The 18,776-nt window shown below is 46.2% G+C and overlaps 1 protein-coding gene across 19 annotated transcripts in view; it reads right to left on the minus strand.

Moving 5' to 3' along the window:
* LOC123763958 (cAMP-regulated phosphoprotein 21) overlaps window positions 1-18,776 on the minus strand; it is a 257,113-nt gene that overhangs the window by 129,464 nt on the left and 108,873 nt on the right. For all 19 annotated transcript variants that reach the window (XM_069330057.1, XM_069330053.1, XM_069330049.1 and 16 more), the window contains one exon: window positions 8,552-8,655. In XM_069330057.1, coding sequence (XP_069186158.1) covers window positions 8,552-8,602 — 51 coding nt within the window. In that variant the 5' untranslated portion in view covers window positions 8,603-8,655. The remainder of the gene's footprint in view (window positions 1-8,551; window positions 8,656-18,776) is intronic.

The following is an 18,776-nucleotide window of genomic DNA, read 5'->3' on the forward strand; positions in this document are numbered from 1 at the left end:
CCAAGGCTGGGGCCAGCCACCAAGGGGCCAAGAGGACTACTCTCCCCGTGGAAGTCTCCAACTGAGCCAGAATCCAAAGCAACAGCTGGACCGGGAAAGAGGTACAGGTAACCCCACCTCGACCAGTCCTGCCAAAAGGCTTCCACCTCAAAGGCTCCTCAGTCGGGTAAGGGTGTCAAAAATATCGGGAGACACCGAGACCACGCAGACGAGAAGAGGTCCACTTCCGGGAGCTTGTACGCTCGGCAGAACCAACTGAAGGAGTCGGCATCGATCATCCATTTCATGGACAGGGGAATGAACTGACACAGGCCATCTGCCAGGACGTTGGACACTCCCCGGATATGAACCACATAAAGCCAATCCCCGAGAAACCAGTCGACAAGACACTCGAAGCGACCAGCCCCAAAGAGGCAAGGACCGAAGGGAACCCCCATGGTTCAGGCAATGAGCCACCAGAGAACAGTCCAAATGAAGCCAGATAGTCAAACCTTGAGTGACCCGAACCCTTCGAAATGAAAACCAAACCACTGTGAACTTCTGCACTGTTCTGTGAGTTCGACGGAAGTACAGACCCCACCGCCCATGGCCGGGCAGGGTGAGTACTGGTCACAAAGCCCCAGCCAAGAAACAATGTGTCCGTGAACACATCGAGAAAGGGCTCGGGTAGACGCCAAGGCAAACCCCCCCCCCCCAAAAAAAAAACGAGGAAGCCTGCAATGCAGCAACTGACGCAAGTCTGCACGGAAGCCGAACCCAGTGATCGCGAGAGAAGCAGAAGGGGCATCCATGAAGGAACCAGAACAGATGCCCAAGCCAAACCCCGACCCAGTGGGTAAACCAGCTCAGCGATGTTCAGACTTCCACACAACTCCTCGAGCAACCGCCGAGTGACCCGGGAACCCCCAGAAACAGCTGAAGGCTGGACCACAGCCGCGGCAATGCCTCCAGAGGGAGAGACATGGAAGTGGTCCAAGAGTCCCAAACAAGAACCATCCAGGTCCGAATGGATAGAATCAGATGGGACTTCCGCCAGTTCATTAGGAACCCAAACGCTGCGAGTTGGAAAGGAACCACACCCCCTGGCGAGCAGACAAGCAGACCGGCTTGGAGCCCACACCAACCAGTTAAGGTAGGCCAGAACCCGAACTCCTAGCAGATCCAGGTGGGTCACCACAACACGGGTAAGATGCCTGAATATACGAGGTGCCAGATTCAAGCAAAAAGGAAGGCAACAAAAGTAGTGACACCCCACACCAAAACCTAACCAGTCCCTGAACCCCGGATGAATGAGAACATGCCAATACACGTCCCTGAGGTCCAGGGACACCATCCAGGCACCCGGATCCAACAGAAGTCAGACCTGAGACAGAGTGGTCATCTGAAAGGAGGGACAAGGAATCCAGGGGTTCAGACGAGACAAGTCTAGAATGAACCGCAGATCTGCACAGTCACCGGAAACAAGTGAGAAACCCACCTGAGGGACAGGGGCCATTTTGACCACGCCCGAGTGCACTCACTCCAAAGATGATCCAATGTAACAAAGGGGGAAGAAGCCTGCCCTGCCAGCCCCAAACCACCCAAAGGAGGAGAAGCCGCCCAACACCACCCCAGGCCAGAGGATATGACCCAAAACGCCCACAAATCATGGGACTAGACGTGATCAAACAGCGCAAGCCTCCCCCCCCCCATCCCCCTGTCAACGGGACAATCCGGAAAAAGGCCGACGCCACTTTACAAGAAGCCAGCCTACGAGCAGTGATCATTGCGCCGACCAGATGAAAAGAAATGCTCTTCATATCACAAAAAGGAACATAAATCCCTAATCAAACAAGAGTAGTCAGAAATTCGCTTGAAATTCTGGTAATTCACTTGGGCTCACACTACGGATCTCTCGGTTTGCCCTTGGGTAAAATTAATAACATTTAGAATAACAAGACGGATAATCTATCCTCACTACACAACGCTCTCAAAATACTCCTAACGCACACATTCCCTCAGTGCCAGTGAGGAGTAAGCAGTTGAAGTTGACACATACAGAATCCCAATAACAGCTGAACCAAAGCAATATTACTTAATGAACGAAGAAGAATGCCATCTGCAGGAAAACTGGTGAGCAGGATGCGGCCGTGAACGAAGGTTCATATAAATTGAATATATAAAGAATTCAAAATAAAATGAAGTGAAATGTGGCAAACGCTAACCGTAGAATTCCTGTAACCCCCACGAGAGACATTGTGGCATCATTGCTACCTTATTCACGGTCATGTTCTTGAGGATATCCTCATAATGCACTCAGAATTTGGCAGTACAGACTATATATCACATGGCCCCGTATGACTAACCATCCTGTAAGATGGGTATTTTTTAGCACATGTAGCTAGCTCTTGACACACACTGTACCCTTTCATATAGCCTAGGAGAGATGCATCAATGCAGATGTACCTAAATGCGTTAATAAAAACCCTCCTCTCTGACGCTGGACCAGCCACCCACTGCTATCTTTCTCCCCTACATGTTTCCCCATTAATTGAAAGGTTCATACCTAATGACTCTACTGCTGAAACATGAAATTAATGAGTGTAGAATACAATTACGTATATTATAGTTACTAATATTTGGTGTGATGTAAGAGGAAGAAGGGATCATATATGCAGCTCATGTGCTGGTAACTGAAGGTTAATTAAGCTTCAACAAAGGGTCACTGCTCAACATCTAATGAAAGAAGCCTAGACGAGATACACTGCTGTAGTCCTTTCATTCATTTTTCACACTGTTTCATTTTATTTTATTTTTTCCGTGTAAATTTAAAATAATTCAATAACACATGTTTTTATTATGTTTTGAGATTTCAGAGCTTACTGTAAAACTTTTATAATACAAAATAAGAATTATGTATTTTTTTTAAACTATCTGCTTTGTATTTTGATTTTAAACATAAATACATATATTTGAAAATAATCTAATGAGTTGACAATGATTTGGTACATGTCATTAAGTCTTGTGCGTGTGCTGTCTCCCCATGACTGAAGAACCCCAGGACGCTCTTGTATAAATGATTTACACACACGACTGAATACCAACATTTGCAAATTTGCTAACGAAACAACATTAGGTCAGAAATCTAACACACACAAATCGAAATCTAAAAGTGTCTTTACCCATATATAAAAATATAGTGGCGGCCGTCAAGCCACATTAATCGCACTACACACAATTATTTCTGCCACATATTTATTTTTCCTCATCACCTCCCCCCCCCCCTTCTCACCCCATCTCCCTACCTTCCCCTCTCACCCCATCTCCCTACCTTCCCCTCTCACCCCATCTCCCTACCTTCCCCTCTCACCCCATCTCCCTACCTTCCCCTCTCACCCCATCTCCCTACCTCCCCTCCCCTACTTCTCTTCAGGCCTTTAACCGATAAATTTTCATTTACATATAAAGTAAATAATTATAAAATATATTAAACACCAAAAAATATAACGGGCAACCTAGGTTAGGATATGTTATGAGAGGCTAGATTAGGCTACGTTAGGATAGGATAGGATAGGTTAGGTTAGATTAGGATAGGCTAGGCCAGAATAGGGTTCATGTTCGTGCCATAAAATGCATTTAGTCAGTAGATTTACACGTAGCTTAATAATAAAATTGTATCATTAAATTCGCTCTACATATGAATTTGTGGTCCATGTGAGGAGAGCTTGAAGGCTCACGAGCTGTGTAGGAGGATGTCTCAACTACCATATATAGTTGTATGTGTCAACTCAACATACACTACACATATGCCACATACCTCAATTACCATATATAGTTGTATATGTCAACTCAACATACACCCTACATATATCACATACTGTCATCGGTCACAACCCAGCAAATATTTGTAATCTTGCTTTAATAAAGGTATCTAATAACAATAATATTATCATTGTATTGGTAACAGTGATCCTTCAGAGACTGATTATCCACCATATTCTCCAAACATTAGCAATATTGTCAAAACCTGGAAATTACTTGATGTAAACATTACCACCATGTTGGCCACTGATAATGACACTGTTATGACCACACATACACCAGTATGATTATATTGTGTATGTGTGTGATGCGGTCAAACTGTATAGTCAAATATTAGGTGATTAGCCTAATGTTATCATTACTCTTGTATCTGTAATCAATTTGGGAATACGCTAGTTCATAGCAGTCGTTTCATACAGCTATAATTACATGTTTAAACATTGGAATGTTGTATCGGACATGCTAAAGATATTATAATATAGTATATATATATATATATATATATATATATATATATATATATATATATATATATATATATATATATATATATATATATATATATGTCGTACCTAATAGCCAGAACGCACTTCTCGGCCTACTATTCAAGGCCCGATTTGCCTAATAAGCCAAGTTTTCATGAATTAATGTTTTTTCGTCTACCTAACCTACCTAACCTAACCTAACCTAGCTTTTTTTGGCTACCTAACCTAACCTTACCTATAAATATAGGTTAGGTTAGGTTAGGTAGGGTTGGTTAGGTTCGGTCATATATCTACGTTAATTTTAACTCCAATAAAAAAAAATTGACCTCATACATAGAGAAAAGGGTTGCTTTATCATTTCATAAGAAAAAAATTATAGTAAATATATTAATTCAGGAAAACTTGGCTTATTAGGCAAATCGGGCCTTGAATAGTAGGCTGAGAAGTGAGTTCTGGCTACTAGGTACGACATATATATATATATATATATATATATATATATATATATATATATATATATATATATTATTATGTACATTTATATATACTTGAGGTATGACGAATATACTGTAATCTAAGTCTTTAAACGATCGTTCGACCGGTAACTGCTGGAAATCGTCCCATACCCCCCCCCCCCCCTTATACATATCCAGCCAGTATTGCCATGTGTTCTAGACTTGACGTCTTATGTGTTTTAGCATAGAGCATGATATATTCGTGTATACCTAGAGTTGTGATATGTACTCTCCTGTGGAGAATATGGTATAGTGTTTATATTTATGTAGTGTATGAATTAGACTTACTATTTGGATTTTGAGCTTGTGATATATAAAGGAGGAAAGTTGGGGGTGACTTGCCATGTTGGTAACAAAGTTGTTCTCGCGCGGCTCGGCCCTCGGCCAGTCACTACCCTCCTGGACCCCCAGGTGGATGGACGTGACACCTCCAGCTCTTAAGTTGTCTTGTATATTGTTGATTACTCGTGTGTATATAAGAGTAATGCCATCCGTATAGTGGATCAGGCTACCAAGGTACATCAGTTATGTCAGGTGGTAGGTGCTTTTGTGTTGAAATGGGTACCTGAGGATCGTAGGTGCTTGTGTATGTGTTGCAGCACCAACCTCTTACTTGGGTTAGTGTTCCCTTGCGCCGGGTTGGAGACTGGTGTCAGCCAGTCCCGAGTATGTGCACTTAATGCCTCCTACTGACTTGAATAGCTGGGTTAAAGTTCCTTGAAGTTCTTGATGTTATTATTTGAGCTGTGTTAAAGCTCTTGACACACACAAATCACAATAGCGTGATGCATCAAGTGAACAAATCCACAAGGGCCGTGACGAGGGTTCGAACCTACGGCATTTTCATCCCCCCCCCCCCCCAGAAAAAAATTATATTATACATATGTATAATATAAGAATTGTGTTTATTGGTTTTAACAGTAGAAACATTGAGCTTAGTTCTAAAGACAAAATCGACAATTAGAAAGTTAAGAAAAAGTAGGGTGAAGGGGGGGGGGGGGGTGGTTATTAGCGTGTGTTGAGGCGGTGTCGGTGGCGTGAGGGAGGTCCGGCACCACTCTTATGGTATATATAGCCTGCTGCCAGGACCCTCCTCCTGCCTCACACTGTAAGGTAACCTCTCTCCTCCTGCCTCAATCTGTAAGGTAACCTCTCTCCTGCCTCACTCTGTAAGGTAACCTCTCGGCCTTCTCCAGCTCCTCGTCTCCTCCGGGCTCTTTGGGTAAAAACAGCTCCGGGTGAAAGATGTTACAAACTACAAAGTGATTACGGTAAGGTTATTCGGAGTTCAGCAACAGTTTGAAGTACAAGTATACATGGTGATGCGTGACTGGACGCAGACACCTTACCATCACTACACTAGGGTTACTCAGGCCAGTATGAGGCCAGATGCCACCACGAGTGCCGGCAACAGACACAGGGGGGGGGGCAGGTCAGGTGTACACTCAACACAGGGTTCCAGGTCAGGTGTACACTCAACACAGGGGGGCCAGGTCAGGTGTACACTCAACACAGGGGGGGCCAGGTCAGGTGTACACTCACCACAGGGGGGGGGGCAGGTCAGGTGTACACTCAACACAGGGGGCCAGGTCAGGTGTACACTCAACACAGGGGGCCAGGTCAGGTGTACACTCAACACAGGGGGCCAGGTCAGGTGTACACTCAACACAGGGGGCCAGGTCAGGTGTACACTCAACACAGGGGGCCAGGTCAGGTGTACACTCAACACAGGGGGCCAGGTCAGGTGTACACACGTCTACACCTATAACAATAATCAACAAGAACCTACAGTCAACAGGTGGAGGCGACACCTCACCTTTAATGGTGTAATATGCCACCACCAGCCGGGCCACACCCCACAGCGGACCGGCACGGGGCCACACCCCACAGCGGACCGGCACGGGGCCACACCCCACAGCGGACCGGCACGGGGCCACACCCCACAGCGGACCGGCACGGGGCCACACCCCACAGCGGACCGGCACGGGGCCACACCCCACAGCGGACCGGCACGGGGCCACACCCCACAGCGGACCGGCACGGGGCCACACCCCACAGCGGACCGGCACGGGGCCACACCCCACAGCGGACCGGCACGGGGCCACACCCCACAGCGGACCGGCACGGGGCCACACCCCACAGCGGACCGGCACGGGGCCACACCCCACAGCGGACCGGCACGGGGCCACACCCCACAGCGGACCGGCACGGGGCCACACCCCACAGCGGACCGGCACGGGGCCACACCCCACCTGGTGAACTTACACGTGCAACTGTGTATGGAGTCAGCCTACACCACATCACTTCCTAATGTGTTCTATTTGTTAACTACTTTGACACTGAAAACAAGTATGTTATCATCTCACACAGAAATCACAATAGCGTGATGTATCAAATGAACAAAAATAAATTCGGTAGAATTTCTGGTTGCAATTCTTTTACTATGTCGTAGCTCAGTCGATTAAGGCAGCGTCTGGGATGCTCTCGGATGCAGTTTCGAATCCTCGTCACGGCCCTTGTGGATTTGAGCCACAGACATGTTATCATGTCTGTGACTCTTTTGGGTACTAAGTTTCCACCTGTCCCCTTGTTCGTGTTCCACCCGTGTTAAATAGTTTGTCTTTCCCTACTCTGTCAATTCGCCTGAGAATTTTATAGGCGGTAATCATATCTCTCCTACCTCTTCTGTCTTCCAGTGTCGTGAGGTTTAGTTCCAGTAATCTTTCCTCGTAGCTCATACCTCTCAGCTCGGGGACTAGCCTGGTGGCATACCTCTCAACCTTTTCTAACATCGTTTTGTGTTTGACTAGATGTGGACTCCAGGCTGGAGCCGCATATTCCAGTATTGGTCTGACATATATTTTATTCAAGGTTCTGAATGATTCCTTACACAAGTTTCTGAAGGCGGTTCTTATGTTCGCCAGCCTGGCATACACCGCTGATGTTATGCTTTTGATGTGGCTTCAGGGGACGGTTCTGGCGTGATATCAAACCCCCAAATGTTTTTTGGCGATTCCTGAAGGATTTCATCTCCCAATAGGTATCTTGTGTAAGGCCTCCGGCTCCCTACACGAACCTTCATCACTTTACACTTGCTAGAATTAATCTTTAGTAGCCATTTGTTGGACCATTCCTTCAGTATTTCTAGGTCATCTTGTAGCCTCTTGCTGCCCTCCGGTCTCTTACTCGTTCTCATAATTTTAGCATTGTCAGCAAACACTGAGAGAAATGTCTATACCCTCCAGAAGATTACCTGCTGCCACTACCAGCTGCCATTACCAGCTGCCAGGTCACTGTTGGCTTCATTACCTGTAGTTACTCTCAAACATCATGTCTACGTGCCTATATCAAAGTTGGACCTCGGCTTTAAATTCAAGAGCCGGCTATCAGGTCAGCAGCCGGCCTTGAGGTCATGAGCCGGGTGTCCCGGGTGAGAGCCCGAGGACAGAGCGTGCCAGGCCTCACACCATGGTGGGGGGGGGTGGTAACAAGGCGTCACAACTACACAGTTCACAGCCAGGGCGACAAGTTATAGACCCTCAACCTCCAGGTGAGATCCACCTGGGAATGAACATAATTGCAATAAATATCACCTTTGAACACCAGGTAGGCAGTTGAACACACAGGTGAGTATCTGGCATGAACGTATAAAAATGTACTTGCAATCTAAAAACAATATTTGTTAGTGTAAATATTAGTGTGGAGGGAGAGAGAGAGAGGAGGGGTCGCGGGTGGAGACGGGTACACTACCTGTTTGGAGAGTGACCTATGAGGGCGGAGTGGCCGGACCGCCCGCTCCATGCTGGGGCTGGTGGGGGCGCTGCTCGTCCCGTTGTGCACCACTATGGACGGTACTGAAACACAACACAACACACTTAGCTCCTGCTCCACCACCACCTTACAACACCCTCACTCACACCTGCAACACTTCTCCACTTCACAACTTACAACTACCCAACAAGTCAACCAGCCTCAAAACATACTCAAGCATACAATACTGATACACTTCCTGAAACACACTTAGGTCCACGACACTGATGACGAGGAAGGTGTAGGTGGAGGAGGAGGAGAAGGAACAGGAGATGGAGGAGGAGTCTTCCTAAGATCAACACACACACGATCACTTCACAAAACACTGGCAGACATATAATATTAAATAAAATACATAGAGTTGAACACAAAAATCCAATCTGAAAGCATAATATTCTTGTATAAAATAGTTAGTATGGTAAGTGCATAGAGGGCGCACCTTGTATGGCAGGAGTGGTTCGTTATCTCTCCGTCAAACCAACGAGTCGCTGAGGCAAGGCTGGTGTAGGGGCTACCTTGGCTACCTTGAGGTGCTTCCGGGGCTTAGTGTCCCCGCGGCCCGGTCGTCGACCAGGCCTCCTGGTTGCTGGACTGATCAACCAGGCTGTTAGACGCGGCTGCTCGCAGCCTGACGTATGAGTCACAGCCTGGTTGATCAGGTATCCTTTGGAGGTGCTTATCCAGTTCTCTCTTGAACACTGTGAGGGGTTTGCCAGTTATGCCCCTTATGTGTAGTGGAAGCGTGTTGAACAGTCTCGGGCCTCTGATGTTGATAGTTCTCTCTCAGAGTACCTGTTGCACCTCTGCTTTTCAACGGGGGTATTCTGCACATCCTGCCATGTCTTCTGGTCTCATGTGGTGTTATTTCTGCGAAAGTGCGGGCTAGGTGTAAGTGCGGACACCTCCGTCCCGCTCTCAACATATACGAAAATCATTTTGAGGCAATGGAGTGTCTGGAACCCGCGTTCTGGTAAATCCCAGACACCTGCCCTCACCGACTGGGCCATGATGGTACAAAGCCACCCGGAACTCTACTGAATCCACTGGTCAGTTCAGGAAGCCCCAGCCCTGGTTGATACCTGGTTGATACCTGGTTGATGGGGTTCTGGGAGTTCTTCTACTCCCCAAGCCCGGCCCGAGGCCAGGCTCGACTTGTGAGAGTTTGGTCCACCAGGCTGTTGCTTGGAGCGGCCCGCAGGGCCACGTACCCACCACAGCCCGGCTGATCCGGAACTTCTCTTAGAAAACCGTCCAGTTTTCTCTTGAAGATGTCCACGGTTGTTCCGGCAATATTTCTTATGCTCGCTGGGAGGACGTTGAACAACCGCGGACCCCTGATGTTTATACAGTGCTCTCTGATTGTGCCTATGACACCTCTGCTCTTCACAGGTTCAATCTTGCATTTTCTTCCATATCGTTCACTCCAGTACGTTGTTATTTTACTGTGTAGATTTGGGACCTGACCCTCCAGTATTTTCCAGGTGTATATTATTTGGTATCTCTCTCGTCTCCTTTCTAGAGAGTACATTTGGAGAGCTTTGAGACGATCCCAATAATTTAGGTGTTTTATCTCGTCTATGCGTGCCGTATATGTTCTCTGTATTCCCTCTATTTCAGCAATCTCTCCTGCTCTGAAGGGGGAAGTGAGTACTGAGCAGTACTCGAGACGGGACAGCACAAGTGACTTGAAGAGTACAACCATTGTGATGGGATCCCTGGATTTGAAAGTTCTCGTAATCCATCCGATCATTTTTCTGGCTGACGCGATATTTGCTTGGTTATGCTCCCTAAACGTTAGATCGTCGGACATCATTATTCCCAAATCCTTGACATGCTGTTTTCCTACTATGGGAAGATTCGATTGTGTTTTGTACCCTGTATTATGTTTCAGATCCTCATTTTTGCCGTACCTGAGTACCTGAAATTTATCACTGTTAAACATCATGTTATTTTCTGCTGCCCAATCAAAAACTTTGTTGACATCTGCTTGTAGTTTTTCAATGTCTTCAGCAGAGGTAATTTTCATGCTGATTTTTGTGTCATCTGCAAAGGACGACACGAAGCTGTGGCGTGTATTTTTGTCTATATCAGATATGAGAATAAGGAACAGTAGCGGTGCAAGGACTGTACCTTGAGGTACAGAGCTTTTAACATCGCTTGGACTCGATTTTATCTGATTGACTGTTACTCTTTGTGTTCTGTTCGACAGGAAATTGAGTATCCAGCGTCCTACTTTTCCAGTTATTCCCATTGACCTCATTTTGTGAGCTATCACCCCATGGTCACATTTGTCGAACGCCTTTGCAAAGTCTGTGTATACAACATCTGCATTTTGCTTTTCTTCTAGGGCTTCTGTGATTTTGTCATAGTGGTTGAGTAACTGTGACAGACAGGATCTTCCCGCTCTAAATCCATGTTGTCCTGGATTGTGCAATTCATTGTTTTCCATAAAACTAGAAATTTGATTCCTAATCACTCTTTCAAACACTTTTATTATGTGTGATGTTAGTGCAACTGGCCTATAATTTTTTGCCAAGGCTTTACTCCCCCCCTTGTGCAACGGAGCTATATCTGCAGATTTAAGTGCTGCTGGTATCTCCCCTGTATCCAGGCTCTTTCTCCATATTACGCTGAGTGCTCTCGCTACTGGTACTTTACATTTCTTTATGAATATTGAATTCCATGAGTCAGGCCCAGGAGCTGAGTGCATAGGCATATTATCAATTTCTCTTTCAAAGTCTTCCGAGTTTGTGGTAATATCCGTTATATTATCTGCAGCTTGAATGTCATTCATAAAGAAGCTGTCTGGGTCATCAACTTTCATGTTGTTTATTGGTGTGCTAAACATAGCCTCATACTGGCTTCTTAGAATTTCACTAATCTCTTTGTTGTCCTCTGTGTACGTACCTTCATTTGTAATTAACGGTCCAATACTGGTCGAGGTTTTGGATTTTGATTTTGCGTATGTGAAAAAATATTTCGGATTTTTCCTTATCTCTTGTATAGCTTTCTGTTCCAATTCCATTTCCTCAGACTCATATGATCGCTTCAACGTTTGTTCTATTTCCTCAATCTCCCTGCTTAGGCTTGTTTTCCTTGCTTGTGATAGTTGTGTCTGCCGAAGCATTTCCGTTATTTTTTTCCTTCTCCTGTACAGTCGTCTCCGTTCTCTTTCTAGAGTGGTCCTCTTTCTGCCCCTCCTCACAGGTACGTGCTTCAAGCAGACCTTGTAAGCTTCAGCTGTCAGTTGAGCTATTCCCTGTGTGGGAGTTTTGTCGCTTAAGACCGTCTCCCATTGAATGGTTGCAAGGTCTACATTTATTTTTTCCCAGTCAATCCTCTTATTGTTGAAATTGAATTGATTGAATATTCCTTCTCGCTTGTTGGGTCTCTTAGACCTACTACCGTTATTTATGCTAGTTCGCACTTCAATGAGCTTATGGTCTGAGTATGAAGTATCTGAGATTGTGATATCCCTGATTAGTTCATCATTGTTTGTGAATAACAAGTCTAGTGTGTTTTCGTTCCTAGTTGGTTCTGTAATCTGTTGATTGAGCGAGAATTTGTCACAGAATCTCAAAAGTTCTCTAACCTGTGGTTGGTTATTTCCCGGGTCATTCCCTGCTATGATATTTGTGTTTGCCGTTCTCCATCTTAGACTCGGTAAATTGAAATCTCCAAGAAAGATAATATCTGGAGCTGGGTTTGCTAGGTTGTCAAGTATGTTCTCTATTTTGTGCATCTGTTCTGTGAATTCCTCAATCGTTGTATCTGGCGGTTTATATATTAGAATAATAATTAGGTTTAGTTTCTCTACCTTCATTCCAAGTACCTCTACCACCTCATTAGTTGAATTTAATAGTTCTGTGCATACCAGGTCTTCTTTAATATACAGACCTACTCCTCCATTTGACCTAGTTTTTCTATCACATCTATATAGATTATAATTTGGAATCCAGATTTCACCATCCATGTAATCTTTTGTATGAGTTTCCGTGAATGCCCCAAATATTGAGTTTGACTCTAATAGAAGGCCATTTATGAACTTAACTTTATTTCTTGACTTTGGCTTTAAACCTTGAATGTTTGCAAATATGAATGATTGTCCATATTGTGTGTCACTTCTGGAAGGTTTTGGTAGTTCTCCCTCCTCTCTACCCTGACCCAGGGTGTGTTGTTGTGGCAATGGTTTGTCCAGTTTTGGAAGTGATACTGGGGAGTGTGGTAGTCTCTGTGTAGTTGGGGGGTGTAGTATGTGTGGGCTTGATGACGAACTGTAGTCCAGTCTTGGGCATTTCCCCCTCTCCATCCGTACTCCTGCCACGTTTCTGCCTGTCTGTTTCTCCCTCTGTTTGTACCTGCCTCTAAAAAATTTTCAGGGCTATTATGTTGGACTTCTTCTCTTATATGGCGCTGTGTACCTCTGACGTGGAAATCGGGGCAGTGAAGATCGTAGCATTTCCTCTCATTGACTGAGAGTGTGCATAGCTTAGGGTGAAAATATCTACACTCTGTATCAAAACGACATCTGCCTTTCCCTAACCAGTTTCGGCATTTCCGTGGGTGCATGAATGAGCATTCCGTGCCTCTGGGCCCATATCTACACTGTCCTTTTGCATAATACCAGCAAATATTTTCATTTGTGATTGTATTATTCTTGTTTGTACCCGTGCACGACTTGGCTACCTCTGTGTTTTTTGTTCCAACTTTCTCGTTTCTGCATTCATTCTCGGTATTGCCCTTATCTTTCTCCTTGTTGCTTTCGTCTTTCTCATTTGTGTTCTCATTCGTCTCATTTTTTCTCTCCTTATTCATATCACCAGTGTGCTCTACAATATTGCCTTCATTTTTGTGTACCTCGACACTATACCCTTCTACATTGCTACTTTGACTCTCTAACTTCTCAGTCCCTGGGTTGTGTTCAGAGTTCGTTGCTGTCTTTATATACTCTGCATATATTTCTGGTAGTTTTTGCGTGAATTGTAGCCTGTGTACTTCAGGAATGTTATTCATTAGTTTGGTGATGTTTTCCCACAACTGTCTGTCTCTTTGACAGATCCAGTAGTTACCTTCCCGGTTTGCATATTGTGTAGGTAATCCTGTACAACTCAGGTGAAACCTTATGTTACAAATGTTACATACAATGCCTACAACACTCTTCCGAAGTGACTTAAGGCAGCCTCCACACACCTCCATGTTGGGTTTGTGATGTTATAATAATATATGCATATATTTAAGTATTATATGTATGTATATATAATATGTATCCAGTATATTTATAATATTACATATGTTTATTTGTTCAAGTTTATGTGGGGGTACTTATCGCCTTGTGGAGAAAATATGGTCGTCTTGGGACCGTCCAGTTGACCGTTGTTTGTCCCAGGTCGGGGGCAGGATGGCCAACCAGGATGTCCCAGGTCGGGGGCAGGATGGCCAACCAGCCCGGAGACCAAGCAGGGGTTTACACTCCACCCGACCACACTCTGGCCCACGGTGATGGTATTCACACTCTTACGCCTCACTCACATCACAAGCAAGTCACAATTGTCTGATAAATCAATGAAAATCATTTGAAATGACGTATATTACTATTTTTTTTTGTTTGCTTTCAAAATATTGACTTAGGTAGCCGGCGGACAGTGCAGAAATCCTTGATGTGTGAATGTGACCCTGACACGCTATTCCTTGTTGAATTCCGACGACCCCGACCAACCTGTGTTCATGGTGTACCCCACACTGTTCCCTCTGCCAAGCTGGGTGAGGCTAGCCCCAAACATCTGGCCTCCAACTTTGGACGAACACATTATTATAGTGTAAATGGTACGAGGAGGGGTACCCGGCCCTGCCAGGGGTAGTCTATCTTAAATTCCACCCCTCTTCTTTCCCCTCCCCTCCACATCCTCCCTTTTCCCTCTTCTCTCTATTTTCCCATCTCTTTTCTCCCCATTTCCCCCTTCTCTGCACCTTTGCCCTATCTCTCCAACCTCGAATAGACAGACATTTCCATTTGTGTAGAAGGGGTACCCGGGTGCACTCGGGTCTCTTCCACCACTTGCCTGCTCTTCCCCAGTCTTCACCCCATCTCCCTCCTCACCCTTCGTGCCCCCTTCTAGAGGGGGGGGGAGAGAAATACTGAAACATGTGTATCGCTCTTACAGATGCTTTCCATTTTCTTTTGCTTTTCTTACCTTTTCTTTTCACTAACAACTTCACGTTAATCACACGACATATTTCATACTTGACTGTGAAAATGGTCTGGGGGTCTTTAAAATTGCTAATATTTTTTTAAAGGCATTTAACTTGTGCCTACCCCGATCAGCCTGTGTTCATCCTGCGCCCCAGACCAGTTCCTTCTGCCAAGTTGAGTGAGACTAGCCGCAAGCGTCTGGATTCTAACCTTGGACACAGTCACACAAACCAACAAACAGCCGACTGGCCCAAACACCTTATTTTGAAAAATGATGAGCACCCTCTCATTGTCTTACAAGTTAAACAAAACAAACCCACACTAAATTTCAGCAAAGTTAAATCATATTTAGTGCTGCTGCCAAATGATTTAAATATCTAACCAAAATTAACCTTATCAAATATATCAAGTGTTGAGATGTTTATCAGATACTAGGATCATTGCTCGCGGTTCCCCGTCATAATGTCAATCGTCTGGTGGCAACGATAAATATATGTTGTATATATAATAAAGGAGAGAAAAAAGCTCTTAGAAAGGCGGGGTCCAAGAGCTAATACCTCAATATTACTGGCACAAATAGTAAATAAACACAGCCGATAAAGAGTAACAACTTCATGTGGGATAGAAGGCGATCTTTAATGACTACAAGAAGATCTTTAGAGGAAAGTGTGATCACTGTTTGTCCTGACCACACTGCCTCTACCACTACACACTGGGGCCACTGGTTGATGGGGTTCTGGGAGTTCTTCTACTCACCAAACCCGGCCCGAGGCCAAGATTGACTTGTGAGAGTTTGCAAGCAACCTTGCAAACAAGGCGTGTTTGGGTGTAGGGAGACCCACCAGTGGAAACTGTACAGTATACTTCCGTAAGGTGTGAGCATGTTAGGGTGACCGTGTTGGAATAAGTGTCACACTATTCCCAGAGTGTAGTGGTAGAAGCAATGGTGCTCGCACCATGAGTGGAAGGGACCATAACTGAGTGTCAACACCCACTGGTGGTCTCGCTACACCCATACCTCGTGCTGTTGAAGAGGGGGGAGGGGGAGGTAAATGTGGAAGGCTTAAAAAAGTAGGCGGACGAAGCTGCCCCCTGAAGCGACGCCTTAGGATGACTGACCTGGAGACAAGGAGAGTGAGTACTGAGGGACGGAGTTGACCAACTGGTGGAGGGAGACTGAGGGAAGGGCGAGGGTGAGGGGGAGAGGAGAGGAGCAGGGGCCCGTAGTGTGGACGCCGTCAACCAGGCTGACGGCGCCGTTGAAGGATGAAGGAGGAGGGCGGCGAGCAGTGCTTGAAGAGTGTGGCTGTGCGCCCGGTAAAGGTCACAGCGCCCCGACTCTTACCTTTACTAATTCACGTGTTCCTCACACTTTTGTCAAGAGTTCACCTTTAGCCTCTTGTTCCCAGGTGCTCCAGTGAGCTCCCGTAACCTAGGTTACCCTGGTGTGTCCCCCTCACCTGCCCTGCCCCGCCCCCCCCTCACCTGCCCTGCCCCGCCCCCCCCCTCACCTGCCCTGCCCCCCCCTCACCTGCCCTGCCCCCACCCCCTCACCTGCCCTGCCCACTACACCTGCTGCCCCGCCCCCCTCACCTGTCCTGCCCTCTACACCTGTGCCCCGCCCCCCTCACCTGCCCTGCCCTCTACACCTGTGCCCCGCCCACCCCCCCTCACCTGCCCTGCCCACTACACCTGTTGCCCCGCCCCCCTCACCTGCCCTGCCCTCTACACCTGTGCCCCGCCCCCCCCTCACCTGCCCTGCCCACTACACCTGCTGCCCCGCCCCCTCACCTGCCCTGCCCACTACACCTGCTGCCCAACCCCCCTCACCTACACTACCCTCTACACCTGCTGCCCCCCCCCTCACTTACACTACTAGTGAAGATGTGGGTGGGGTTTAGCCAAGGGATTACCAAGAGTGGAACACACTGAGGGTTAAGAGAGAGACATGAAGACATGAAGGAGGAGAAGTAGGACCAGCAGCGCCAGGCGCCACCCACCAAACCCGTACATCACTGCTAGGTCGAGGCGCTTTACTCTCCATGTATTTAACACGTTATGAGCTGTGAGGCGCTGCCAGGTTGTCCATCACAATAATAACTTTGGCCTCTCAAGTTGTGAAGGTCGTAAACTGTTTAATAAATACAGACTGAGCTGCCATGATGGAGGAGAGATGTACAGGTGGGAGGGAGGGAGGTGCTGGGAGTGCCGGCTCCTCCCTCCCAACACACATTTCCTATGACTAAAAATATGATTAGTTACAATAGGTTTTTGCCTGGCGAAGATGGAGCGAAAGAAAAAGAAAGAGAAGGATGGAACGAAGAAGAAGGAAGGGTAAGGAGCTCCGACCACTTGGTGGAGAAGACGCAGAATAAAAGTTGTAAAAATGAAGGTAATAAAAGACTTAAGTTAGAGGAGCTTGAAGGTGTCCTTGAGGGCCACCACAGGTAAACATCTCGTCTTCTCCTCCACAAATCCCACAAAGATTACCGCAGTGAAAGACAAAAGTGGATAACAGTGACCTTCAATATTACCGGTCAACAAAAGCCACTGTTTTTGAGCTCCGGCAACAGCAGCACACATGATCACACCTGTGTGTACACCCACACACTCACACCTGTGTGTACACCCACACACTCACACCTGTGTGTACACCCACACACTCACACCTTCACCTTGGTATACACACCCACACACGCACATACGCACGCGGGTACACGCGCACACATTGCCTTTAGAAACTTGTGTAAGGAATCGTTCAGGACCTTATATACCACTTATGTCAGATCAGTTTTGGAATATGCAGCTCCAGCCTGGAGTTCATACTTAGTTAAACACAAGACAAGGTTTGAGAAGATTCAGCGGTATTCCACCAGATTACTCCCAGAACTGAGAGGTATGAGTTACGAGGAAAGGCTAAGGGAGCTGAACCTCACGTCCCTGGAAAACAGAAGAGTAAGGGGAGACATGATAACCACCTACAAAATTCTCAAGGGAATTGACAGGTAGACAACGACAAACTCTTTAGCAAGGGTTTACACGAACAAGGGGACACAGGTGCGCCACAGATGAGCCACAGGGACGTTAGAAAGAACTTTTTCAGTGTCAGAGTAGTTAACAAGTGGAATGCATTAGGCAGTGATGTGGTGGAGGCTGATTCCATACAGTGTGTCAAGTGTAGATATGATAGAGCCCAATAGGCTCAGGAATCTGTACACCAGTTGATTGACAGTTGAGAGGCGGGACCAAAGAGCCAGAGCTCAACCCCCGTAAGCACAACTAGGTGAGTACACGCACACACACATATACGTGGAGTGCCATCAAGAAAGAGCTGAGCGCTGTGCCGTCAGAAAGCAACTTACACAAGTGTCATGTCGCGTCTTGCAAAATATTTAAACAGTCATTGATAAGAAGCATGACTTACAAGTACAGTATAGATACCTTGAGGGGAATGTCGCTCCTGTAAGAGCAATAGGGAATATGATCACGTTGTACAAAATGCTCAAGGTTATTGTGAGTGGACACATCAGATGATACGAGAGAGACCAGAATGACGGCATACATATGGAAAGTGATGGTAACACAATACCAGGCGGCTACTAACATAATACCAAGAGACTTCACTAACATAATACCAAGAGACTTCACTAATACCGCGAGGCCTCACCAACATAATACCGCGAGGCCTCACCAACATAATACCGCGAGGCCTCACCAACATAATACCGCGAGGCCTCACCAACATAATACCGCGAGGCCTCACCAACATAATACCGCGAGGCCTCACCAACATAATACCGCGAGGCTTCACCATAATACCACGAAGCTTCAAGATAATACCAAGAGGTGTTGGAAATTCCGCCACAAAATACTAACTTCTAGCATACTAAGTCATTGCTCTTATGTTAGGCAAATATTAAGACTAACTCTAAATGGCTTAGTGAATCAGTCAAAGAAAACTGGGATGTTATGATT

The sequence above is a fragment of the Procambarus clarkii genome, chromosome 23 (genome assembly GCF_040958095.1).
Source record: "Procambarus clarkii isolate CNS0578487 chromosome 23, FALCON_Pclarkii_2.0, whole genome shotgun sequence".
In the NCBI taxonomy this organism is placed as follows: Eukaryota; Metazoa; Arthropoda; class Malacostraca; order Decapoda; family Cambaridae; genus Procambarus; species Procambarus clarkii.